Genomic DNA, 26,117 nt, shown 5'->3' with positions numbered 1-26,117 from the left:
ATGTGTTTTTCCAATTGCTTTTGTAAATCAGAAATAAGTCTGAAATTCTGTATCAGAACATCATGCGTATCAATGAAGCTTTCTGAAGCTTGAGCATTTTCAGAGCAATTAAATATTTACTCTTTTGGGACAGAGATTTGTAAGCTACAAGCAGTCAGAGTTTGTAATTCTTGCAAGACCAGAACTAAATCCATCTTCTCATGTTTATCTGTTCTAAAAGATGATCAGATTTTGCTTGAGATAAATCCAGTTCTAACTTTAAAAACATGTTTTAACAGTTAAGCACTGCATAGCCCATGCAGAAATCACTGTAGGGGAAAAGGACAGTTTAGTAGAGTTTTTTTTCCCCTGCAAAGGAGAAGCTGCAATCAGCATGAACATCATTTTAAGGTATTGTTTTACATTTTCATTTAAGGCCTATGTTATCTTACTTAGATTAATAGTGATTTTTTTCAGATCTCCATGCAGAGTTAGCAATAAAGAAAATCAAACATGATTGCACTTCTTTGCATTATCAAACTTCCCTTAGGAAATCCAGTAGTTTAAAGTCAGTAATTCTGTGATTACAGCTTTTGTATTAAAATGCTTCTGATGACACTTACAGGATGACCTTACAGTTCTTGATTTCAAAGCATACTCTGTTGATATGCTAATTTTTTGTAAATTGCATAGTGTTTACACTGACATTTTTGTGTTTGAATACTATTCAGGAGTTAACAAGCAAGATATTAAAATGGTATCTCTTATATTTACGATTATGGGTACTTTAAAAGGAAAGATGAAGGGTTAAAAATAGTCCCCTCATTGGAAACTGATAGGGTCCCCACATGGAGGTGGTTACTTCTGCTTGTGTCTTTCCTGGGAAGAGCCAAGTTTGCTGCTGTGTATTCTTCCGGCCATTAGAAACAAGGGTAGGGCACACCATGTTCATCAAAAGGCAGTGGGATTTTCAAAGGGAGCACCAGTAAGAGAGGAACACAATTCTTACTGTTTTTCCAACTTGCCAAGAAGTGCCCACTGGTGATGTGGTCAGATTTGTTAAAAGGAGAAATGTCAAGCAGGATGAGTTAGAAACCTTTGGTTGGAGTCAAGTTCTCAGTTCAGGCATGAGAACGGGCTCTGTGGTTTAAAACAACTCTTCAAATTAAGCAGTCGGACAAGATGATAGTTGTAAGTGCCTTCCAGCTGAACTATTCTATTCTATTCTATTCTATTCTATTCTATTCTATTCTATTCTATTCTATTCTATTCTATTCTATTCTTTCACTTTGCACTGGACCACGGTAGGCTCACTATGGCTATTTACCTTGTGTCAGCTGAGGCAGTGGTAAATCTGCTGAAACTCTACAAATTACATCTTCTCCCTCCCCAACCATCTTCAGATGAGTAAGATGCCATAAAAGGCAGATGATGCTGAAATCAGAAAAAAAACTTTCTTCTTTCCATAGTTCATCGTTGGAACATGCTCTCTGCCCTTTTTTATTTGTATTTTTGAGAACTTATGCATTGGAAGCATTTCCTAAAGAAGCCAGCAAGACACAAGAACCTGAAACACAGTTTTCTAGCCACTCTTCAGGCAGAAGTAGTTGCTGTTCCCAAGAAAGGTCAAAGCTTGTGCAAATTGATTGAGTCCTATTTCATCCCTGGATGAATTTGGAGAAAACTGTTTCTGATAAGGTTCTCTCAAGATAATGTTGGGAACCTGGACATTTACTGAGGTTTACTGTGAGCAGCAGTGACTCTAATTGGCATCATCTGGCATATGCAGGCAAGTGACAGGTGCAAGAATTGGTCTGAGCACAGATTAAAATTTCATTTACTTTGCCAGGGTTGGGACCTTGCTGGAAGGCAGTGGTTAGTCTCACTTCCCAATCTGCTCTCTCAACTGCTTTTGCCCCAGTGGTCCTGTCTCTAGTCCCCAAGGCATAAACTTAAAGCATAAAGCAGTTTTGAACTAATCCCAGTATGGATCATCCAGGCATAGATTTGTGCAAGGACAAAAGGGTCTGTAGCCTCCCCATTAAAAGAGTTAGTGGAGTATGGAATAGACCCATAGGTAAATTGTGCAGAATCAAACCTCACAGTTAAATTGGGAGTGAGTCTTTTCCCATCCTCCATTTTACAGGGAGACCAGTAGCATTCAACTAGGTTTTTAAAAGGTTGCCAGTCAGTTGCTTCACTTGCATTGCATCAGTGTGAATGCAATACAACTGTGGCCATTTACTCAGAGACCTGCTGCATGCTCAGCCTTGATTCAGGAGAGGAAGTGTTTCTACCCAGCTAAGCTTGGTATGTCATAGAAAGCCTTTACCACAACATCTTTAAAAGATATTGGACATAAAGGGCACGAGGAGCAAGGATGCCTGTGTAAGTAATATATTAGACAGAAAGTAGAACTACCTTTTTGAATAGAACCCTAAACTGATAAACAGGAGAGAGTTGGTTCTGCGTTACACTGAATACATTGTGGTCCAAATTACCATAGCTTTGGGTCTGGGCTTCTAGCTAGGTTCCAGTCTTATTTATCATATATCCTTTATCTGCACAAAACTGTGATATCACCCAAGTAATCAAAACAGATTAAATTGCCCATATGCACAGCAAACGCCATTCCAGACAGAATTGGCTCTAGAAGCAGTCTGCAGCTCACCGGAGTCCCTCACAAAATGTGACTGTCTGTAGAAATGAAGTCAGCTTCCTCTGCTTATTCAAGAAGTGCAAAAAAAAACCCTGAAGTTACTGGATCCAAGATCAGCAATGATGAGAACTGCACAATTTATGGTCCTGGTTTGGACATATTACTACCGAGTCATGTTTTTGCAATTGGCTTCAGTCACAGCCTGATCAGGTCCATTATGCCTGTCCTGTGATTTAACGCTGTTACACTAAATTTCAGATTGATAAATCCTAAGCGATTTTCACTGCAGTATGCAGCAGAAATCACTTCAAAATACAGAGCATTTTGTTCCTTTGTAGCTTTTACTTGTTTCTGTGGAATTCAACGTGGCATGCATTGTGTATTTCTCTCAGCACAGAAATAATATGGAAAACTTGTGAAAGATTTTTGTAAGTTCCTTTTGTGGTATCACTGAAGTTTTGAAGTCCAATGTATGAGAAAGCAAAACCGAATGGTTGTGGTTACGGTTACAGTGTCAGCCCCCTGCAAGATTACATGTGTCTTTCATGTCAATGGCAGTACTTTGATGTGAAACTGCTGTGATGGAAGCAGAGTCAAGCCATTAGCAATGTAAGGGTAAAAAAAAAAAAAATACATATATATATAGTTCTTCACTGTGTTGATAGGAAGCTGTAAATTTCTATCTGTACAGGTTTGGTCACAGACTTTAGTTTTATACTTAGGATGTCTGACAGGAATCTCTCTAAACCAGCTGAGGGCGTCAAAAAACATATATGATTAAAAGATTTCAGAGGCCGTGGGACTTTGTTGTGGTCAGCTTACCACAAGATCATGCACTTGAGCATGGCAATGTTCACCTTGCACATGAGACTGAGATCAGGGATTCCCATGTTCCACTCCTGCTGCTCATGATCTGTGACCACTGCACACTCCTCTGTCTTTCCATCAGGTGTTTTCATGTACAAAGTATGTTTTTTCAGAGTAGAGTTCTTGCAACTTAAGGAAGGGACAAATAAAAACCTATGATGTAGCTTCACTTTCTTTAGAGAGACAAACTGCTTCCAGCACCAGGGCTGTCCGAGTAAGCGTTGCTGGAGAAGAGCAGGGCCAAGCAAGAGCAGGCAAGGGAGATACAGCCCCAGGATGTCTCCTGAGCAGCAGCATTGGCATTTTTTTTTCCCAGCACAAATGCCACAAAATCCTGTCTGTAACCTAACATACCTCCTGCCCCTTCCCACAGTAGATATTCCGAAGGAGGTCAGACTAGATCTGTGCGACCTCAAGTGGCCTGCGCTGGGTGCTCTGCTGCTCAGAGGTGCTACCATTGCCCTGCAGTGTAACAGCCCAGCTGTTCTCTTTCACAGCCTGTACTGGCCCTGTGTGGTTTATGTTCCCTTCAATCTTAGCTGTTTAATAAGCTTTACTGCTTAATGATTTTTTTTTCTCCTCTTCTTTATGTAATGTAGCTGTATTTGGAGCTCTGGGTATTCTCTGTTAATAGCTTGTCCTATTGTGTTTTGTCACGTCCTTTCTTGCTACTGGTAATTTATCAGTAGTATTGATTGATGTAAAATTATAGACTTCCCAATCTTTCCTAGCCTGCAGAGTGTCTTTCAAGAACTCGTAAAGTAGCTCAAGTGATGAAGAGCCCTACTTCACAGTATAGTTAAGAGACTGCTCTTTTAGAGCTATTGCATTTGGGCTATTAAGGCAAAACACTAAATAGGGGTGCTGGGGTGATTTACAGCTCTCTTGTTTCTTTTCTTCTCAGGAGTATAGCTACACTTTCTCTCTCTGTTTTTTTATTTGGACATAAAACACTAAAACTGCTCAAGAAATGTATTCTCATCTGAGAGATAAGAAAATATAAACTCCTGGTTTGAAAACTGAAATCATCTGCTGAAGGTCACAAGTTAAGCCCATGTGAGTTGTGCTTTGTTCAAGGAGCCATGATGATTTGGTACACACGTAGCTGAGCAATGAAAGAAAAAAAGATCAATTGTTCACAGAAGTGGCACCTGAAGGAACTATTATCAAAATTAATTGGATCTGTAAAATAAGGAAAAACACTATTTGCTGAATATCCCATTCAAGCTGTGAACTAAAATCTATCAGAGTGAAGCCTTGATAGTTGTGTTCATGAACTGTTCAAGTTTGTAGCAAAAGAGGCAAAATTCACATTTGAATTTACAGAATCAATAGACAGAGTTTGAAGTTTGCCATGTAGGTGTTCTTGAAATTAGTAATTTTACAATTTTTCCACTACCTTAATTGCTTAGGGTGTAGAAAACACTCTGGAAAAGCTACAAGAATTAGAGTTCAATCCAAAGAAATATGTCTAATAACTGGATATTTTCCTCTGTTTTGTTTGGTTTACTGTTTTTCGATTTCAATCAATTCTCTCTTTTTCTGTATAAAGAGATTTGCTGCACATATATTTATTACATGCATACCAGAGCACAATCAGTGGAATAAGATGGTTGAAGAGACAAAGTAGGAGAGATAGGTTTAAATGTGCTCTGTGAGTGATGCCTAATGGTGCTTGAGAGCCACATGGCTTTGGAAAGTTAAAGACATGTAATTGCACCTTGTGAAAAATAGCAGCAGTTATGTATCTGGCACCTTGTAATTTATGTTCGGTAAGCACGGAAAAGCATTCTGCTGCTCATTGGTATTGAATTTACTGGAATCATATGCAACGAATGCAAGAGCCTAGTTATCTGACAGAACCTTGTTATATAGCCAAAACCATCACCAATCTCTATGAGTTACGTTTCCAAGAAGAAATTAAGCTCCTATACCCCCAGATCATGAATTAGTTCAAGCAAAAATGAGACTGATAAAGTTTTCCATGAAGGTATGTTTATCTTCGCAGCTCTAGGATCTCCCTAGAGTGAAACTACCGCAAAGACTCCTAAATATGGCCCCTAGGACTGTGACTAGATGATTGATTTTTTTTTCCCAGCACCGGCTGCATCTGCATTACTGATTTGGTTTGACATGGGAGAGCACTTGTAAGTAAATCTCACAGCTGAGTCAATTTATTGTGCTGGGCTTTGCATCATGGAGCAGTCTCAGAACATAATCTGGATTCCTTTGGGATGAATCAACAGTAGAAGGTGCTCTGCAGGAGTGCACCTAATTCACCCTGATTGCTGCTGAGCAGTCAGCCCATGGGCTCAGACTAGAGCTAGTCTGATTGAAGCCCCCAAAAGAGGTGTTGTGTGAACTTTACAGCCTCAGCACCAGCTCTTTCCCATTCCAGATCTGTTCCTATGGCACTGAACCAATCACTAATATAGATACAGAGATGTCTCCAGACTTCTGACTGCCTGGCTATAGCCCCTCTTTCATGCTTTTTTTGACCCCCACTGAAAATTCTGCCATTGTATCATGGACAAGAAGCAGCATATCATTAGGCTTATTGTAGAATTTACCTGTTCTTTCATTCTTCTCAGAAAAAAAAAAAATCCCAAAACATAGGTTATGGAAAGAGCAGTTGGTGAAGAAAAGTCCCATATGTACAGACACTTCAGCATTTAGCTCTATATTACACTCCAGCTTATCTCAATTTACATTCAAGCAATGATTCAAACAGAAAAATATATAAAAGTAGCAGGAGAAGCATCCTATTAAAGTCCTGAATACAGTGCATAAGTACAGACAATAAGCAGACTATAGCCGTACACATCAGCTGTCCTTAGCAACCAGTCAGCTGTGAGAAATGAGCCTGACTCCCAGAGGTAAACCTGCAGGATAACATGCATTTACAGCAGCAATTTTTTTCTTATTAGAGTACAATTGGACACCCAGTTCAGAATAGTCATGCTTGGTTAGGAAGGGAAGGAACTCTTTCTACACAGACTAGTCAGTGCAGAAGTGGAAAATCAGTTCTGTTCATCACATCTGTGTTTTTCTGTGATCTCTAGTATTTGCAGCCCTGTAAATGTCGTTGATTTGACACCGCCATAAGTAAGTCCTTATTATGGGAAGAATTTCCCCATCATTCTGCTGTGTTTCCTTTACGCAAATAATATATCACTGTTTTCCTTTGAGAAATCTGTGTGGTGATGTATTTTAATTTAGGAAGGACACTACTGTAATGGTTTAAATTCACATTTAAATAATTTTTGATCAAAATCTTAATTTTAACATTTTTAATTTTTTTAAAAATAATTTTATAATTAAAAGTCAATTAAACTTTTAAATAAATATAAATCTATTGACTTGTCATTTTATATATCTGGTGTTCTTCTGGTTCTTCAGGAGAGAATCAGCCAGGATAGAGGAGGACAAAGGCACCCAACACAGAATGGGCTCATGCCCAATTTCACCTTTTCTGATACAGAAATGAGACAGCTGACAAAATTGTTAGGATTTTAACATTTTGCAGATGTACTGTAACTATCAGTTGTGCTTATAGTACACCCCTGTGTTTGCAAGTATTTTCTACAACTGCTGACACAATATAATGTGTGATTTTTACATTAATTTTGTGATATTTACCTCCCTTTAAGGATAATTTTTAAAAATAGCTTTAGACTTAATTTGTGAGAATGGTGGCATTCACAGACAATTATAAATCATGCTAAAACTCTAGAAATGGCACCAGTTTTTGGTAGGATCATCTTGGGTGCATAGAAAGGTGATTGTCTCCTGTGCTTTCATCAGGAAAGGTTGGACCAGATGATCCTTGAGGTTCTTTACAGCCTGGTATTCTCTGATTCTGTTCCATGATTCTATGATTCTGCTTATCAGCAAACATTTATGAGTAGAGATTTACAAACGGTCTCATTGCTCAAGAAATGCCAATGCTCAGTAGTGACTGCCACCTGCAGCATCTGTTCTTCTGCCTATGTGTGGTGTGTTTTCTATAACAAAAGCTCCATTGTGCCTTCAAGCTGGAAAATGAGGCTAAAGTTGTGATGCAAATGGTGAATTGGAAATTAAATAAATAAAGCTGAAGAAAACACGGTTCCTGCTTCTGTTGCTCTGAAGCAGAAATCTGAAGACAGCTTTTCAAAACTATTTCATTTGGTACCAAGGTTCCCAAAAGTTGCAGCACCTTCACATCTCCTGAGAAACATGGGCAATTTTCAACTACAAGTCAAAGAAGGGTCATCTTTCCCACCCAAAGGACTTGGGCCCTCAGCCCAGAGAGGAGAAACGCTGCAGCAAGATCATGGAAAGGAAAGGTTCCCACAGGTAGGCAAAGTACAAATAACTGGGTTATTTTTCTGCAGAAAAAAAAAAATGTTTCGACTTGCTTATCTGTTTTGTTTCAACTCAGTTTGCAGCCTTTGTCTTGCTGGGCTGGGAGGTGGTGATTTGGGATTTGGAGCACAATTGTATGCCTGAATGAAGTCAGAGTGTGCTTGCTCAGAGGGAAATGTGTTACTGGTGTTGCTTCCTGTGACGCTGCTGCTGTTGATTGAAAGGAGCCTGCTGTGGCTTACTGCTGAAATTACGGGAATCCTCAATAGAGCGACCAACAGTGCTTGGAGGGAGATAAAAAACACAGAAGGGAAAATGTTAAGGTAAAATTATGTTGGTGGTGAAGCTTGTTGTTTATATAAACTGTTCCTACTACAAGCACAACAGTGACCTTTTCTCACATAAGGCAGTAGAGCTCGTTCCAGGCGAGGAAAGTAATTATGAGTGTGCTCACAAAGGAGGATTTTGCAGAAGTCCTGGCAGCTTCCATCTGAGTCAACTCTTGAGAACTGGGTGGTAGCACGTGTGTGTAGGGCCAAGCCATGCCAGCCCATGTTGATCTACTATGGCTCACAAGCATGGCAGTAATTTGGGAACAAACAAACACGCTTACTTTCTGCTCAACATTTCTGTTCCTCTTCTTTTCCTCTTCAGATTACTAACTACACAGTACCTACTTCACTGAGATGCTTGGACACTTGTCTTACATATACACCAACAACAACCATACAAGTGGTTATGCTAGAATATGTCATCTCTCGAAATCCAGCAGAAAGGCATTCAAAATCTCCCCTTTTTCAAAAAGGCAGGTAATCAGACTTTTTAACTAGTTTCAAATCAGTTTGGTTTCACCTCTCTGCAGAAAATTAATACACCAGAAAGCATCTGGTTTTCTTAGGAAGGGTACCACAGAGCCTGTTTGGAAGGTAATATGTCCAGAGGAGTCAGAATACTTCTCCTATGCTGCACTGACCAAGTGAAATCTGAGTCTCCAGCAATATCCGTCCTGGTACATAGACTGTATCCACCAAGATACCTGTTACCAGAGCACTGGATATAACTCAATTACCAAAGGTATTTAAAAACTGCTTTTGAAACTGAATATTAGACAGGAAAAAAAAAATGTCAGAATCATGAATATCACAGTAAAATATAGTGAAATGATTAAACCTTTTTTTTTTAATTTACATACTACCTGAATTGAAAGAAATGTGGTATGTCCAGTTACTGAATAGATAAATTCTAATGAAGTGGCATTGTGCATACTTAAAACATATCTGAATGTGTGTTCTCTTCCTGTATTTTGTGCAATCATTTACTTTCTTGCCAAAAAGACAACATATTTTCTTCAGGCAGGATTGAACATACAGCTTGTTCTTGCTTGCTTTATTCATGTCAGTGCACAACTTGCTGGTCATTTACCAGCACGACTGCTCCCCCCGGTTCATTCCGTGCTCTCTCGCTTCCCCATGTCCTCAGGCTTTTCAGTTTAACTCTTGGCAAAGCTTCAGCTCATAATATTTCATCTTTATTCCTCAGTGTCATCAAGATGGAAGCCGCCACAGAGCAGATAACATCTCTCAAGCATGTGGTACACACAGTCCACTGGCTGGCATAAAACTTGTCTGTCCAACACCAAACGAGCCTCCGTTGAAGAATTGCGGACATTGACGTGACAGCTCACCCACTGCAGGGACTGAGCTGAAGCCTTCTGAAGCTGAATACACGAGCTGGAGCAGGACAGCCAAGCTCTGCACTTGGGTGCTGTGACAGCTCTCTCTTCTCTGGACGGGGTAGCAAAGCGGTAATAAGAAGGAGATATTTGATTTTAGGTTTAGACCCAAACAGGAGAAACTGTTCAGAAGGAACACAGGGAACGTGCTATTCATCCTAAATATTGCTAGATAAAATAAACTCCGTAAGTAGGATTTGCACTTCTAAGAGAACTGATGGAAGAAAAGCTGCCCAGTGTGAGTATCCCATGTATGCAAAAATCCCAAACCTGTCAGCAACAGTACCCAAACCAGATATACACTTTTCCAGATGTATGTGTGTGTTCTGCCTGTGTGACTGGTTAACACCAGAAACGTTAGAGTGTCTTGGAGAGAAATTTCATTACCTTCTAGGTCTGCTGTCTCAAGTGGGAATGATTCATTGATGCCAGTAGACAAAACAGCAAGGAATCTACCATATTAACACAGATGTTTTTCGTTTATTGATTTCATGAAACAAATACTAAGCAAGGCATGAAATTGCCAGACAAGGAAAATACAATGTTATTAATGGTTGTAAGGAAATAATCTTGGGAGAAAAATGGCAGTAGATTGAATGTAGAAGTGTGCAGAGGTTATAGCAAACTTCTGTGACCCAGAGATCATCTTTTCACCATGTTTGCACAGCTTTTAGCTCAGTGGGAGCCTTGATCTATGACTTTGCCCCTGAAGCTGTAATCTGTATAGCAATGATAATAACATATGTCATATAGAAATTAGTCTCCAGCTCTCAGCAGCATAGCAGATAATCACATCTAGTATCTTCTCATTCTGTGCTTGAAACATCCTCCAGTAAGTTACATTAACAGTAGACTTTGTTCCCTTGCTGGAGGCTGTGAGCCAAAAGAAAAAATTAAAAAGGAATTAGGAAAATAACACATGCATAAACAAAACAACAACATCAACAAAACAACAACAACAAAACCACACACACACACACAAAAATAGTTACACTCCCTAAGGCATCTGTGATTCAGAAGGACCAATGGCCACATGGTTTATTAAAGATGATTCTGAACTATGCAGTAAAAACTCCAACAGAGAGTCAACCAAAGCATAACTCACTAGACTAGCTAGTTGCATGGAAGTATTTGTCCACAATTTTTTCTGGGCATTTTTCTTACCACATATGCTGTAGGCACACATGCACACACAGTTTCAAGTAGAAGAGAGCTCTTATTGAATTCGATAGTACGCCTAAATTCACATGTTCTGCTGGATGTGGATCTTGGGTTTTCCTCCAAGAAGAATACCATCTTCTCCTTTTAACAAGTGCTTTCTTTATGAAAAAGGTCAGCATGAGATGGTAAGCTCTGAACAGCTGAAACTCCCTCATGGATTGCACTGGAAATTCAAGGATTTTATTCAGCAGTTCTAAATGAAGAATCTATCACCATCAGCAGTCTTATCCAAAGTTAATCCAAAATATTCCAAGAATATAATTGTCACACCTACTGTTTAATGTTGGCTTAAGCAGCAAAACAATCTGAAGGGGAAAGAAACACCCTCATTTATATTCGTCTCATTCCAGTTTTAAAGTGTTTGGGTTCTAATTATTAGAATCATTTTCTAAGAAATTATGGTATGTTCAACACTGCCCAAAATATTTACAAAAACTTGATCTCTACCCAGCAGTGCCTTTCAGTAAAATGAGCTACAAAATCCATTGCAATGCTGGTGATGTTTTTATCTCTGAGTGCAGCCATTTTTCTCTATCACTCCACCATCAAATATTGGTACCTCTGTGCCTCTTTGTCCATTTAAGATAGTACCATCCATCTTCTGGCTCTTCCTCTGCTCTGCTGCCCCTTGGGACAGTTGGCAATGGGAGAGCTCCAAAACGGACAGTCCTTGCACTCACTGGCATGAGGGGCTGTGATCCTCAGGGACTTTGCTTGGGCAGCAGAGGTGGGACACCCATCATTGAGGCTGGCTGCACAAGCATCTCTCATGGATTGGCCTCACGTTAGCTCATTTGAGCTGTCTGCATCCAGCCCACAATTCCCTGTTGCCTTTCCGTCTTGTGGTCAGAACCCACAAAATAAATAAAGTTACATAAATAAAAACCTCAATGAATAAAAGCTCAATAAATAAAGAAGAGATAGATAGATAGATAGATAGATAGATAGATAGATAGATAGATAGATAGATAGATGATAGATAAACAAATGTGTTAAATAAATAAAGCTTAAAAAAGAAAGCACTAGAATGTCATTCAATTTCAGAGCAGCTCTGGTGTAACAACAGCTCCATTTCAGGGCAGAAGCCAAGTCCTATGCAAGGCTAAGACTTCGATAATTTTAATCATGTTACTTTATCACTTGTCCTGTTCCCGATACTAGGTGCCAAGGAAGGTGCCATAATCTGGTTCCATCTCAGAAGAAAATAGATCTTGACTGTTTTCATGGCTCCAACCTCAGTAAGCAAAAATAAGAATGCACAAACAAAGTAAACATCTGTCTATGTCTTCTCTTACCTCCCATCTTATGTGATTTTCCTCCAGACTCACATGCTGGATGTTCACATTGCAGTGAATTCTGACTCACGACAACAATCACCACTGCTCATGTCTGCCTCGCATGTGAGAAAAACAAGTTTTAGATATAGAGCTGTCCTTGGGCAGTGTTCTCTGCCTTTGGAAGGTGCCTATATTGGTTCACTGCCTCAGCTGGTAAAAACACAGAAAAATGTGAAAAACACAATTTATCATGCACTGAAGTTCAGACTCCAGAGCCAGTACTGTTTTGCTTTCTGTTCAAGGTTTGAATTCTTCTAATACAGTTCCTGTGTGTGTGTATTTGTGTGTGTGGTTTGGCTTCAGTATTTCCTGGAGGAATGTGGCCACACAGCTAAACAAAATACCTCCCTGGGGGCAGCTTGTGCTTTACAGTTGCTGCAACACAGAAAGAAAATCAGATTTTACAAAGAGAGAAATAGAGTACATCTTGCCAGGATATAAGAAAAGCTTCATGCTTGACATCACTAATGGTCAAATTATAACATAAAAAAAAAAATATTTTACTCCAGTGCATTTAGATCAAGAGCACTGAAACCTTGCCGAACTCTTTGTGAAAAGAGTGGAAGACAAATACATGAAAATAATCAATATTTTCTAGCTATAAAAGAAGTATGACCAGGCACCTTTCCCAAACTGCTCTTTAAATGTGTTCCACATGCTTTGTAAGTTGCTCTTTTCCCCTGAAGCTTGGTCAGTTAACTAAGAGGTGTATTAAATACAGATGAAAAAAAAAGATCATCTCAGTGCTTTTCCTCATACTTGCAAATGCTGATTCCTGTGCAGGGCTGCTCAGACCTGACACTGGGTCTCTCTCAGTGAGGACTCAGCATCCTCAGAGAGCAATGAATACATTTAGCCTTTTCCTAGCAAGGTCAGCATTTGATAGAAAGGCTTAGAAAATATATCTCACTAAAGTTTTTTTGTTCCTACTCCTCTCAAAGTATAAAGCTAAACAGAGCTGGTTTATTGGCATGAAGAACTGATGCACTGTGTTTGGAAATATAACTCTTCTTTGAAAAGTATGTGTAAAGCAGAATCAGAGAATCTGCTTTGGTCACTTTGATACTTTCCTGAATGTTTTTCAGGTTTTTTTGATTCTATTTGTTTCATTTCTCTTTGGTGTCAGAGGGAAAATGGTGTAAACAATGCTATCATTCTCTGCCCAGCACATTGTTGTATTACAGAAGCTCATGTACCTAAATTATGCAATAGGAAGAATTGAAACTATGTCTTTTGACATGAACAAAGTTGATGCCAACCTTTTTTGTCAGTGTACAATTAATGAATAAAACAGTCTGATGTTCTGAGTGCAGTTCATAGCATGGCAGTTGCTGTGCTGCCTGTACATGTGCTTTGCACATTCCCCAGGAGCACACCCAGCCTTTCTGAGAGCACCACATAACTGTGTAGTACTGCTTGCACACAGTTTTAATACTGGATTCAAACTAGGGTCCAGTGGAGCAACTGTATTTCTCTGGTCAGTGTATTACCATATCCTTCTCTGGGCTGTACACTGAGGCCTCCAGCCTCTCTTTCAGGCAGCTATGGGCTCTCTCCTAGACAGCCATGGACCATTGCCCAATGTTTCTGCAGTCTCAGTTCTCATATGAGCCAAAGCAAAGGCTACTGCTCAGCAATCAAGGCAGTGCCCATTCCAAAGGGCAACACAGAAGCAGAGTTCCCAGTTTGCCTGGGTTCTGCATCCTTGTGTGCCTGGATCTCTACTTTGAGCAACTGGGATGTACATGCATCAGGAGACTGTTTATGGGATCACCCCCCTTTCCATCCCTATTACAGAATTTCCCAGTGACAATTATGGGACAATGGACTGTGAATAAGGCAGGCTGTGATGGGGCTGGAGTGCCCTGAGCCATAGAGCCAACAGCTGGCTTTGCCAGGAGTGCAGGAGAAGGACCCAGCTGTTGGAAAAGTAACTGAGGTGATGAGTAAAGGGAGGTAGAAGAGAAAAATGCCCACATTGTTGCATGTCTCCCAATCACTGAATATTCTCACTGTTCTTTCTGCACCCCATGAAGTGAATTCACCCTCCTCAACCATGAGTGGCCAAAAGTGTATGTAATATTCCAGATTAGCAGACCCCTGCTTTTACACCAGTGTCAGTATCTCCTTGTCTCTGCTGGCTATAACTCCTCTGCACATTCTAACATTACACTCACCTTTATCACGGCAATTCTGACTAGCGGCTAGTATTTGCCTCATGATTAATCAGAAAATATGTAGTAATAAACTTAGCATATTTTTTTGCATCCTCTGTCATTGCCATATCATGAGCTCTCTCAGTACAGTAGAAATTCTATGCAAAACTCATAGCCAAACACATAATACTATTGGATTTAATTATTTCCATTAATCCAGTCTCTGATGATGTTCACTTATTTATTTAGGCTATTCTGATCTACTTCTATGTCGATACTAGCTCCTAAACTTTTGTTTTTAAGTTCTGTCAATGGAAAGGTATATGGTAATACTTGTCACAAAGATAGATCTTGATGAATATAGTAAAAACGATGCTTTGGCCCTGTGCATCTTTGTGTTACCAGGAAGTCATATAATTAAGACAAACTGCTTGATTATAAAGTAGGTGATGAATATAGTAACTCCAGATAGTTCAAGATAAAAAGACAGGGTTTTCCTTTACTATTTACCCAAGATTACTGGGGAATTGGGCAGCCTCTTTCACTCCTTTGCACTCATACATGCTTTTACCCTTTGGGGGCTATTTGTTTGAGGAACAATGTTTTAACAAAGAACATTTAAATTGCCTCTGCAAACTTTAGCATGACTTTACTCTTGTGTACTCTATGTATATATCAGTCAGACACTTTACATTTCAAAAGCATCACACTTCTCACAGTTTTTTGAAGCTGGCTTCTTATTTCAAGAGAGCTGCTCATTTGCAAGGATGGCCTCAGCTCTCAGCAAGAGAGATCACTACAGTGACTCACTAGCTCTCATTGCTGATAAGATTGCTTTTTGCCCCAAATGCAGTTTGCCTGGTTTTCAGCTTGGGAAACTTCTTTAAATTCACCAGTGACTTTGCCAGCTAGACAACGACAGCATCAGAGTGTGAATCACACCATTTCAATGGGCTGATTGTGAAATAAATATGAACAGGAACAGCAGGGGGCTGGCTTTTCTTTAGCAGTCAGAGTTTCCTTTTCACTATATGCCCTTAAAATGCCCAGGCAACCTAGTAGCAGAGGCGAAGATTGATAGAATTGCATTTGCATTTTAAATCAAGCCAAGTTCTCACTCCCCCAGCCACAACACTTCTAAAACATCAAACAAACAAACAAACAAAACAAAACAAGAAAAGCTGCAGCCAAATAGAAAGGAGGAAAATAAATGTTAATTGATTAGTCTTCTAATGGAAATTAGCTTAATGGTCCAAAATTAGAAGTATAGACATTAAAGACCTTGCCTTGTTCTAAACATGAAAGGCATAACACAGCAACTGGGGCGATTCTTCACTCAAAATATTTATCTTCATGTCATCTCTCAGCGCTTTCCTCAGTACATTACCCAATTGTAATGTTGTGCCAGATTTGTATCATTATTTCTCTATAAGGGTAAAATGAAACTTTCTAAAACCATGAGAGTAAGTAGACACACTGTTGCTGAGAAAGTCACCCAAGCCAGCCTTGGGTCTGGCTCACCTTTCATCCAGCCAGTGACCAGCAATACCCATCCCTGGCCTTGCACCGGCTGCCCTGGGCACTCCATGCCAAGGTGAGCTGGGTTAATGCACCACTGGGTGCTCTCCAGGAAGCCACCTGAGAACCAGCCGTGCAGACAGGAGAGGGGCCGTTTGGCACCTCATCCTTGCAGACGTTCTCAAAACTACCTGTTGAAAGCTGCCTGCAACTAGCCAAATGGATGAGGGCAACACTGCCTCAGCTCTGCCTCTGCTGGGATAGCAGGGCAACTTCCCGGTGTAGACAAGACCCTGATGCAAGCTGCAGTCCATCTACCATAGAGAGACATCAACTATACCATGCACATACGCTGCTACATTTCACATATCTTCAACTAATTCCTTTCTTAGTCACCCGAATTAAACAAACACAAACTAAACCCACACTTTTAAGGATGCTTTGTTATCTGGGAATTCATTACATGTGGTTCAGAAGCAGAAGGAGATTCTTTTTCCCTTTTTATTTTTATCAAAATGACTTAGAAAAGGTGAAATAAAAAATGAAATTCCAGTTTGAATGACAATTATATCTGAAACACAGTCTGGTATTGACACCAGTTTCTGAGAGATATTTATTTTTTCTTTATCTCAAGGCAAGTTGACAGAAGAAAAATATAATGATTAAGATTATTTATTTTCTTAAACAGAACGGAACTCCACTTAATCAATTCTGGATTTTACCTAAGAGAGCAGATCATCAACTATTCCACTCTATTTTATACAGTTTTGATCTGTAGAGTACTTACACCTGGTACAACACATTTGTCACACGGTCTGGTTTTAGGGCTCTGGCAAAGACAGCTTTGAACCTGTGTTGTGTCTCCCACAGACAGGACTCAGAAAGACAATGGTCTCTCTGAGAAACAAGAAATAATGCATCTGATTCATTCTTGCTTTGGCTTCAGGGCTTTTGTGCTACTAAGGCAAATGAACTGAACACAAGTTTTAACCTGGAGTAAGAATGTGGATCTGTGGGTCTTCTGTCACTGATTTCAGTGATAGAGGATTTCTTCCACTATGCGTAAATATAAAACATGAAAAACATGAAAAACAGTGTACAGAAAAGAAAGTAGAACTGTGGAGACATGATGTTTGGCTTGGAATGGGTTGTTATACAGAGTTGCACTTCCAGTCTCATCCATTTATTTTCTCTTGCTGATATAATGCTTTTGAAAGGTGTGGGAATACCAGTCCTAGAAAATTAAGTCACTTATCTCCTTGAAGATTAACCACAGCATGGACACAAGCTCCTTGGAGGGACAACCTCTGAGAGCAGGTAACTCAGTCCTTGTGTTTTTTCAGCCCTTGAATTCCACAGCGGGCTTGTATCAGGGACAAATTTAGTAGATGAATTAATTTATTTGTATCACTTCTGATGCATTCCTTGCTGTCTGATGTCATTTTTCATCATGAGAGTAATTAGGGAGGTTGGGAATCTGACCAGCAATAGTAAGACCTAGAGCTATCAGCAACATTCGCATGGGCATGTGGAGAGAGAGGGGGAGGGAGGGCAAGAGGAGGGCAGGAAAGCATGAATAATTTGCTTTTACTGCTGAGCACTGCTTTAAACCTGAACAAGGCTCTGTCCCCAAAAACCTGCTATTGAGGCCCTGATTTCAGTGTTAATAAAGAATGGTATTACCTTACGGTAACTCATGCACGTGAGTGGTCTCGAAGCCCAGACAGAAGGCAGACAAAGCACTTGTGTGCTACTGGGAGGAAAGGAGGCAGCTCTGCTTGAGGCCATGCCCAGCCAGGGATTTGGGCTGAAAGCTTCGCTGTTATATCATTGGAGAGGTCTGCAAGTTACTCTGAGGTAAAATTGCCTTTTTCTTAGCAAGGTAGTGAAGGCTTAAGACTCTAAATCCTGCATTACTTGAATCAATAAGCCTTAGAGTCACTGAAAAGAGTGTCACTGACAGGGCTAAAACCGCGTAATCTCCCGTCTCCCTGGTGTTGATGGCTGCGTTCCCACAGTGTCCCTGGGAAATGCCATTATCCCCATTATACTGGCAGCAGCCAAGACACAGACAAGCCAGGCTACGTCTGCACCACAACAACAGACGCTCGTGTGGACATCACTGAGCCACCCTGAACACTGCCATCATGCTGAGCCCCACATACCCCATGGGTCTCAGGAGCCTGCCACCCAAGCCTGGTGTCCCACTGCAAAGGCAGGTTGGACACATCACCCCTGGAGAGGGTTGGTAAGCAAAGCAAGTGTCCACAATTCAGTCACTGATCCGGGGCAGCACAAGGAAATTATTCCTGTTCCTCAGCCGTACTTAGCTGTCCTGTCTCTGTCCTGGACCACAGGATTCCCCATTTCCATATGTTTTCCTACAGGGAAAGTGCCCAGTGCCACGTTTGTGCTGGCAAGACCTCCAGATTTCAGAACATCTCATTAATTTTTCTGACCCAGATGGCTTAGTTGCTTCAATAATCATTTTATCTAAGGACAGGCTTTTGAGCAGTAACATCTGTTTCCTCAATATATATGTAAATCTTTAAAAATAACAACAGCATTATAGAAAAAAAGAAGCCCGTACCACTGAGTAAGCAAAAAGTACTCTTGCTTAACTCTCACAAGGACACAGCATTGCAACACCAGGCTTGTGACAGGTCCTGCCTGCTTTGTCTATTGCCCGTGACTTGGCCAAGCTGTGCAGATCACCAACAGAAATTTATTGCTAGCGTGAAAGAGGAGACATGTTGGCTTACCCCATCTTAAAATGCAGGCACATCATGCTGCTGTACCCAGTTTCCCTTCTGTACTGGGGCAGCTGGCAGCATCGTGTACCAGCTTCTCCAAAACCCAGGGCAATGTGTGAGGCTATACAACACCTATCCCACAATTCAGTGCTGATGTCTACAAAAAGGCTCAACAAAGTCCACTCACTGTTGCAGAGTGTGGAAAAACAACCAGACAAGACCTTAACCAAAAAGCCAAGGTTTCCAAAAAGTCTGTGAACGCCTCTTTTGTGCTGGAATTGAAGCTTGCAGGGCAGCTCAGCTCTAATCTGAAGCAAGTAGAAGCACCTTTGCTACAACAGCCAGCTGAGTTGCAGGACTTTGAATTGCGTCTTAAATACACAGGGCTTTCTCTGTAAAGCGCCATTTCACTTTTCCTATTTTTCAATATAATCAGAAGCTCATTTCATGAGGTGTCACATGGCAGCCCCCAAGTACTTTAAAATAAATATTTTCATTAAACAAGTGGATTTTGGTATTAGGAAGTCAGTAACTTGAAAGGGCTTTTGTCAAAAGTTGGTGGAGGCCCTGGTAGACTGTTCAAACATGGGAGGAATTTCTGCCTGCATAGTGAGTCCTTTGACTTTTAGAAAAATATTATTGTTTTAGTTTTCAGTAACTTAGAAGCAAAAGGACAACATAACTCAAAAATATTTAAAAATATATATACACAGTTATGTCATGACGGTCTTCTTATTTTCTTCTCAGCCCATGTGTCTGCTTTTGCTGTGCAATATTCCTTATAAAAGAGTAAATAAATGCACTGTAAATAGCACTTAGGGCAGTAGTGACATCATTAGCCTCAAGAGTTGATGCAAAACTCAGAGTATGTTTTCTGAGCCAGTCATATTCTCACTGAATTGCGGAGTATGGTAAAGATGTGTCTGTGGTGGAGATGTCCATGTCACGGTGATCATCACAAATATGGTAATATTGATTGACTTCTGCTGTGCTCCCTTCTAATGCTAGCCTGAGCATTGTCCCACAGTCTGGAAAGGCTGTAAATAGCAGCTTCTCCATAGAGGCAATCCTTAGGCAAGTTTTGACTTTAACTAATTTGATCTTTGCCCCTTCCAGTTCTACAGACTATTTCCATGTCCATTTTGAATATTGCCTCTAAGATGCTATTAGCCTTTGTGAAGAACTGCTTGTTTCTCCCTGTTAAAGACCTTCTCTGCCCAAGGCAGAGTATGCACCAGAATTAATAAGTGGCTTTGCATAAGTCATTGGACAAAAACGGTCAGTGAAAAGAGAGTTTGGGGTTTCAATGGCTTTGGTAACTGTGCATCTGGTTCAGAGTTGTGCCAGCTGCCATACACTGGCGTTAATAACAAGTTCTCCTGAAGTCACCAGTGAGCTTCTCAGAGAAAAAGAAGTTATTTGCTCATATCACAACCATACATTGAATGTGTTCAGAGCTCAAGGGTAATCTTGCTGATGAACTACAAACAGAAAACAACTGAGAATAAAGTACTTGTCTTTTTTGAACTGAGTTGTATACTCTGCATGCTGAGATGTGCACAAGTGCTGATGTGGTAGTAGACATTGAAAAATATTCATCTCTGTCAGAGTCAACTATGCATGTAATCTGGCCCAGGGAGGAGATTTAGGTGAGGAAATGAAACTCTGTTCCTTCCTTTTTTTTTTTTTCTTTTTTTTTTTCCCAAAAAAAAAAAAAAATAAATAAATTAAAAAAAAAAAAAGCAGAGCATCTCTGAGGGTAGCTCATTTTTTTACCTATTTGAGTAGACATCCATCACAGGTGGCTTTCCTTGAGTTGGTTTATATGGGATCAGAGAGAAACCACAAGGCAGGAATACTGCAACTGAGCAAAAACTTCAGAGCAATTTACTTCAGCAATTTTGCCCATTCACAAAGCAGAGAGACATTTTTTTAAATTTGTTTAAATGTTTTGTGAGGCCTGGATCCAGCCTTTGCTTTGCTTTGCCGTCTGGGTCATGAACAGCTTGGCGGATCAGTAAGTCATTGCATTTCCTTGTTCTGTGGAATAAACCCAAGGTGTGGATCATTTCCCTGCCTCTCAGTGGCAAAGCATCTCTGCAAGTTTGTAGGAGAGAGCAAACCTCACCTCTTCAGACAAAAGTCATGGTTCTGCAGGATATAAGTGTGGGGCCAGGCAGACTTCAAGTGCAAAAACATGAACAGCGGGTGACAGTCCTTTCTTCCCCCTTCCCTTTGTCACTACCTCAGAATATGGCCACCCAACCCAACACCCTGCACCTTCAGAAACTGGGAAAGAAATTAATTCCAGGTCTCCTAATTTTGGGGCAAAGATTGTAAGCCCTCAGTGTTATGCAAGTGCTGAGCATTTCCTCTTCTGAATGCCTTCTCAGAGCTGAGGGCTGTGACTGCAATAGGTGGTATTCAGCATTTATGCCAGGTTCTCTGAAATATGCCACCAGGTGAGGTTTCCGTGTCATGGGGCTTGCACCCTGACCTGGGAGACAGGGGACTGCATTAGGCCATAGGAAGTTGCACACATGCTTCTCTAGCCCTAGGCAACCAAAGTTCATAATGTCATTCCAAATCAGTGTTGACACCTTCAAGATTCTCCTAAAGACAGATTTTTAAATAGCTTTCAGCTGCCTGAATATGGCCAGGACACAGGACATTGTTTTGCTGGTGTTTCATGTCAGAGTCACCATGAGGTCACATGTGTCACAGCCATTTTGACATCTAACTATCTTTTAGAACATGATCCATAGTATTTGCAGATTGAAATGGAGTCATTACTGTAGGCTTAATATAGGTAAAACACCAAAAAAGAGAATGTTGCTTGCGTTTTAAAAAAAGAAGCTTCATTTTGAAGACATCCTTAGCAGGAGCTGGATTGCTGACTTCCTATAGTGGGAAACCATTTAAGCTGTTCAGAAGACTGCTTTTGTGACAGAATAACCACATTTTAGCAGTTTGCCAAACAAGAATGTGATAGAAGGATAATATTTCACTCCTACCAACAGCTACTCTTTACAGTAATGAGATGGTGATTAAGAGTCTGTTTCTTTACCAGCAAGGCCCACAGTAAGTAGCATCCTTTCCTTGGACAGCCAGTAGGCAGTTGTGTTTAAATCTTTGATCCAGCTGCTTGGAGCCATCTCAGAAGGTTTCTTGTCCTCTTCAATTCACTTGTCTAGGCAACTCCCTTTCCTGAAGATAAGACCCAGCAGCCCATTCTGCAAGGCCAGTCCTAAATTCCCCACAGCCAATTTTTCTTTCCTGTCCAAGCATCTACCACTTTAATCTTCAGGAGCACTTAATGTTACTAAACCAACCATTCTTTATGAAAGCAAATAATTGTATTCCAAGTAGTAGTATGAAGTAGTAGGAAGCTCTCTTTCCTTGTTTTCTCCAGGTGTTTTGGTGGATTTAAGTCAGAGTCCTCTGCAACACATAAATGCTTCCTTTTCCCCAAAGCTAGTTTTCAAGACTCTGATTTTCTCTCTAAAATGGCTGGGGAGAAGCCCCTTTCGTGTATAGATGTTCAGCGATTTCCCCTTCCCCTACCTTCAGATGAACCTTCCTGGCCTATTTCAGCGCCAGGACATTGCAGTACTTCATCAGATACTTTATTATTTTGGTTAATACCTAGCTACAATCTGAACTTGAAAGGTGGTGTGGAGGGGTTTTTTGGTGGGGAAGGAATACCTTGTGAAATAACCAGTTCTTCCTTCAAGGGTACCTCCATTCCACAGGACAATTAACATGTAAGAACAGCATATGTTCAGCCCCATGCCTGCATCCCAGCATCTGGTTTTCTCAGCTCCGTCTGGTATCTAATAAAACAACAGAGTCTCATAAATTCAACTCAGAAAGCAAAATGGTTTTTATACATTTATGACAGCCATATAGAGATGTGTGCATTCCGTTTGAGACCACTAATGTGTAAAAACACAGGTGTCCCCAAGCAGCCATAACAAGCACTATTGTTTTGATTAAGAAATTATGAGCATCTGCATAAGTTGAAAAGAGAAAATTACTCTGGACCTGGGAGGTTTCCTTTACTGCTGTAATCTTTCATACCTGCTAAGGATGATAAGCAAGTCTGATCAATACTGCCAACATGTCTGCAGTCTATGCAGTCCCACAGCTGTGCATTATGTTCTCAAGAGAGAGGTGTATATGCCAAAACAGATATAGGATCAGGGTCTATGACCTCCTGATAACCCTGTGTTGTTTCTTACACATATTTCTGTTGCTTTAGATGCTCACTAGGTTGTTTTCCTTCTGGAATGAAAAGTGCCAGCAGTGTTTGTTTTTGTTACACTCACTCCCTCCCTTCCCTGCCCTGGGCAGGAAAGCGCCAGCAGCTCTGCCTCATAGGTTGGCAGGAAATTTAAAACAGCAGCAAGCTGCTGCTCGGACCACCCCTACACTTTATTTTTTTTTTCCCATTGATGAAGGAGACTATTTATTTGGGGGCTGACTTGTCAAACTTACTCGTCGATGCTCACCAGTAGCTGCCTAACCACTAACTAATTTTTTTCCTCCCTTTCTCCTCCTTTTGGCAAGCTCCCCACAATGAAGATGCTGCTGAGCCTGATTGCTCTGCTCTCTGCTGCCCTGATAGCCAATGCAGCCCCTCCAACTTGCTATTCGAGGGTGTTGTCTCTGAGCAAAGAAATCACGGAGTCCTTTAAGGAGTTACAGACATCCAAAGCTGTGGTGAGTCTACCTAAAACTGCTCCTGTAAAGATGCTTTGAGTTGCTTGCTTTTGACAAAAGTTTATCTCTAAACAAAATTGCAATGGGTCTTTCTTCTTTCCCGCAGGACTCATGTGTGGAGATGCTGCCCAGCCTGTACTTGGACATACATGTAAGTTTTCACCCTTCTTTCTTACTGCTCTACAGTAAAAGCAGCTAATGGAAAGAGAGGATAACTCTTAAGATTGTACCTCAGGAAAGTGGTTTTAAATTAAGTTTTAAAGCTTAATTAACTAGAAATATTAGTGACAACAAACACACAAATCCTATTTTGAGCCTTAATAAAATCTCTATGGATCTTCTGAGATTTTACTTATTTAAAAAATCAAAAATGAGGAAATCAATATTCTGAAGTGATTACAATTTGAATTTAATTTATTGTGACAGAGGTTTTTCAGAAGTTAGATGTGTACAATGAAAGTTTAATAATAGTTTAAAAGCAGAAATGCAGGAGAAAGTTTCTTTACTTATTATTCTACTTCATTTTATATCACGAGTGGCTTCTGGCACTGCAGTTTTAATACAAAGTACAGGAATACCTTGCTGGCTTTTCCTGTTTTAAATAACCACTTGTTGAATCCAGAAAGGAAGAGTATGCCTGAGGATATGGAAGTGTGATACTGAGAAAAGACAGCAGTAGTTATCTCCCAGCAAAGACGAAATAGCCTCCTGCACACATTGTTTAGGTCATTGTGTTCTGCCCTGGGATATCCAACATATTTTGCTTCTGTTCCCAGTGCTCAACTGAGTAACTAAAAAGCAGAAAATATCAGGCAAACCAAGAGATGTCTGACACATTTTGTCAGAGGCAACTACACCATCAAGTCTTGCAAGTCAGGACCCTGCAGAAAAATTACTCTGAAAAAAAATTCGCCTGGTGTTCACAGAATTGCCTATTGTACAGGAACAGAGGAACAGTGCAACTATTTTGTAGGTAACTCCACCAACTAGAGTAACAGATTTGATTGTATTGGCACTGCTGTTTCCTAAAGCATGTAAGAAATAAGCTGGCAAATGAAAACTTGTCTCCACACTTTTCCAAGCACTTATTTGGACCAAACATCTTCGTTATGAAATATTGATGCTGAATTTTCCTAACTGAAGGTTACATAGGTTACACATGCATAGAAGTAGGAATTCAAGGTTCCCACAGAGGCAGTAAGAATTTTATAAGTGGTGGACGAGAAACATAAATCTGTGTTTGTGCAGGGTTACACTTACCTCTCTTTCGCATGCTTTGCAGAATTACTGTGTGTTGGCAAAACTCCGTGATTTTGTGGCTTACCCCAGATGTGAGAGAGTGCTTGAAGTGAGTGAGCTGAAGGAAAAAGCCCGGAGCTTGTATACCATCATGATCTCCTACTGCAGAAGGGTAGGTCAAGATGCACCAACAGGGACATAGTCTCTGCTTTTAGCCCACTCTGTCTCCACCCTATCCCCTAATGACTGAAACTGGATCAGGGCCTCAGCTTCTCAACATTGTGCTATCTTCTGCCTTCCTCATAACTGTTAGCCTTCTCCTTTATTTCTCCAGGACTTGGTGTTCCTCACTGATGACTGTAACGCTCTGGAAAATCCTATTCTGCCTCCCATTGAGCCCTCCATCATTGAGAGTTAAAATGGAGTCAACCCAAAAGTTGTACCTGGGAAATTTTCAAAGAGACAAACAGTCAAAATATGTATCCACAGTCAACTATAACGTTAACAACTAAGATCTTTTTCAAGCACACTAGCAATATTATCTCAGACCTACTCATTTTTCTCTGCTGTGGCAGGAAATGAACTGCATGCCTTGCATACCTACTGAGCTGCTAGGGAAATTATGGTCAGAGAGCATTTTTTTCATTTGGCAAGGTATGTATGAAGTAAGTTTTGTTTAAATATTAGATATTAGATTTTTTTTTAACTCTTTTGTGAATATCTAGATTCATATAAAGAAAATACATTATGATCAATATTTCATCCTGACTTGGCAGTTATTCTTTCATTAGATGGGCTTGGAAGGAACCACATTTATTTTTCTTAAAGTGTTTGATGAAAGAAGTGTAACTCCATACTGGCAGATGTCTCTCTTCATAGCTCATGTATGTGTGCTGATAGTTTTTTATGTCAGACTTATAAGAATAGAGATTAAAGTAACCTGTCTCTGTGGAAAACGAAATAAAAACAACCTTCTTATCCAAAATTCTTGTGTTACATCATGTCTTTCAAGATCAACCCAAAAGGTGTTATTCTTACAAACTTACTTTTCACAGCCACTTGCAGATTGTTTTCACCGTAGAAACCATATTTAGCTTTGTTTCTGTAGCAATGCAAACTTTGCTGTGTGTGTGCACGATTTGACAATATGTAAGTTTCTACTGGCAGAATTTTTCCTTACTGCAAAACATTTCTTTGACAAAATTAGTGGATTTTTTTTAAATACCATTTCTTTGTTGTGAGAATGTAAACTGTGAGGCAGTGGCTCAGAAAGCCTATTAAATGTTCAGACAGATTATAGTGTTCCTAAGAAATAGTCCATACACTGAGCTACCGAAATTAACAAAATTTCCAGAAAACAGTTCCAGAGTCATTGGTCCCTTCAGCATCTGCAGGACATGAGACTTTCACACCTGGCAGCTCTTTGGTGCCGATAAAGAAAGGATCTTCCCCATATCCTTGGAAGTATCTGCTATTACCCTGAAGTCCCTTCCTTCCCTCTGTACAAGTTGCTCCTTCCTCTCCTATACAGTATTCACTGGTTGTTCATCTGCAGCACAGCCAACTCTGGTGACTTGTTCAGTGGTC

At 40.3% G+C, this 26,117-nt stretch overlaps 1 protein-coding gene across 1 annotated transcript; it reads left to right on the top strand.

The window, feature by feature from the left end:
• Nucleotides 1-22,962: 22,962 nt before the first annotated feature.
• On the top strand, nt 22,963-25,513 carry CYTL1 (cytokine like 1). The gene is made up of 4 exons (XM_082051344.1): nt 22,963-23,291; nt 23,398-23,442; nt 24,574-24,702; nt 24,865-25,513. Exons 1-4 carry the CDS (start codon nt 23,148-23,150, stop codon nt 24,946-24,948), a joined length of 402 nt encoding a protein of 133 aa, XP_081907470.1. The 5' UTR covers nt 22,963-23,147; the 3' UTR covers nt 24,949-25,513.
• The last annotated feature ends 604 nt before the right edge of the window (nt 25,514-26,117 follow it).

Source organism: Streptopelia decaocto (genome assembly GCF_964273445.1).
Source record: "Streptopelia decaocto genome assembly, chromosome: 4".
NCBI lineage: Eukaryota > Metazoa > Chordata > Aves > Columbiformes > Columbidae > Streptopelia > Streptopelia decaocto.
The sequence above is the reverse complement of the archived record's forward strand: the minus strand, read 5'-3'. Positions and strand labels throughout refer to the sequence as shown.

Excerpts from the sequence above, each read along its gene's own strand:
- CYTL1 (XM_082051344.1), top strand. The coding sequence starts at position 23,148 with ATGAAGATGCTGCTGAGCCTGATTGCTCTGCTCTCTGCTGCCCTGATA. Across the intron at positions 23,292-23,397 it reads TACAGACATCCAAAGCTGTG|GACTCATGTGTGGAGATGCT; the intron begins GTGAGTCTACCT and ends TCTTTCCCGCAG. Across the intron at positions 24,703-24,864 it reads TGATCTCCTACTGCAGAAGG|GACTTGGTGTTCCTCACTGA; the intron begins GTAGGTCAAGAT and ends TTATTTCTCCAG.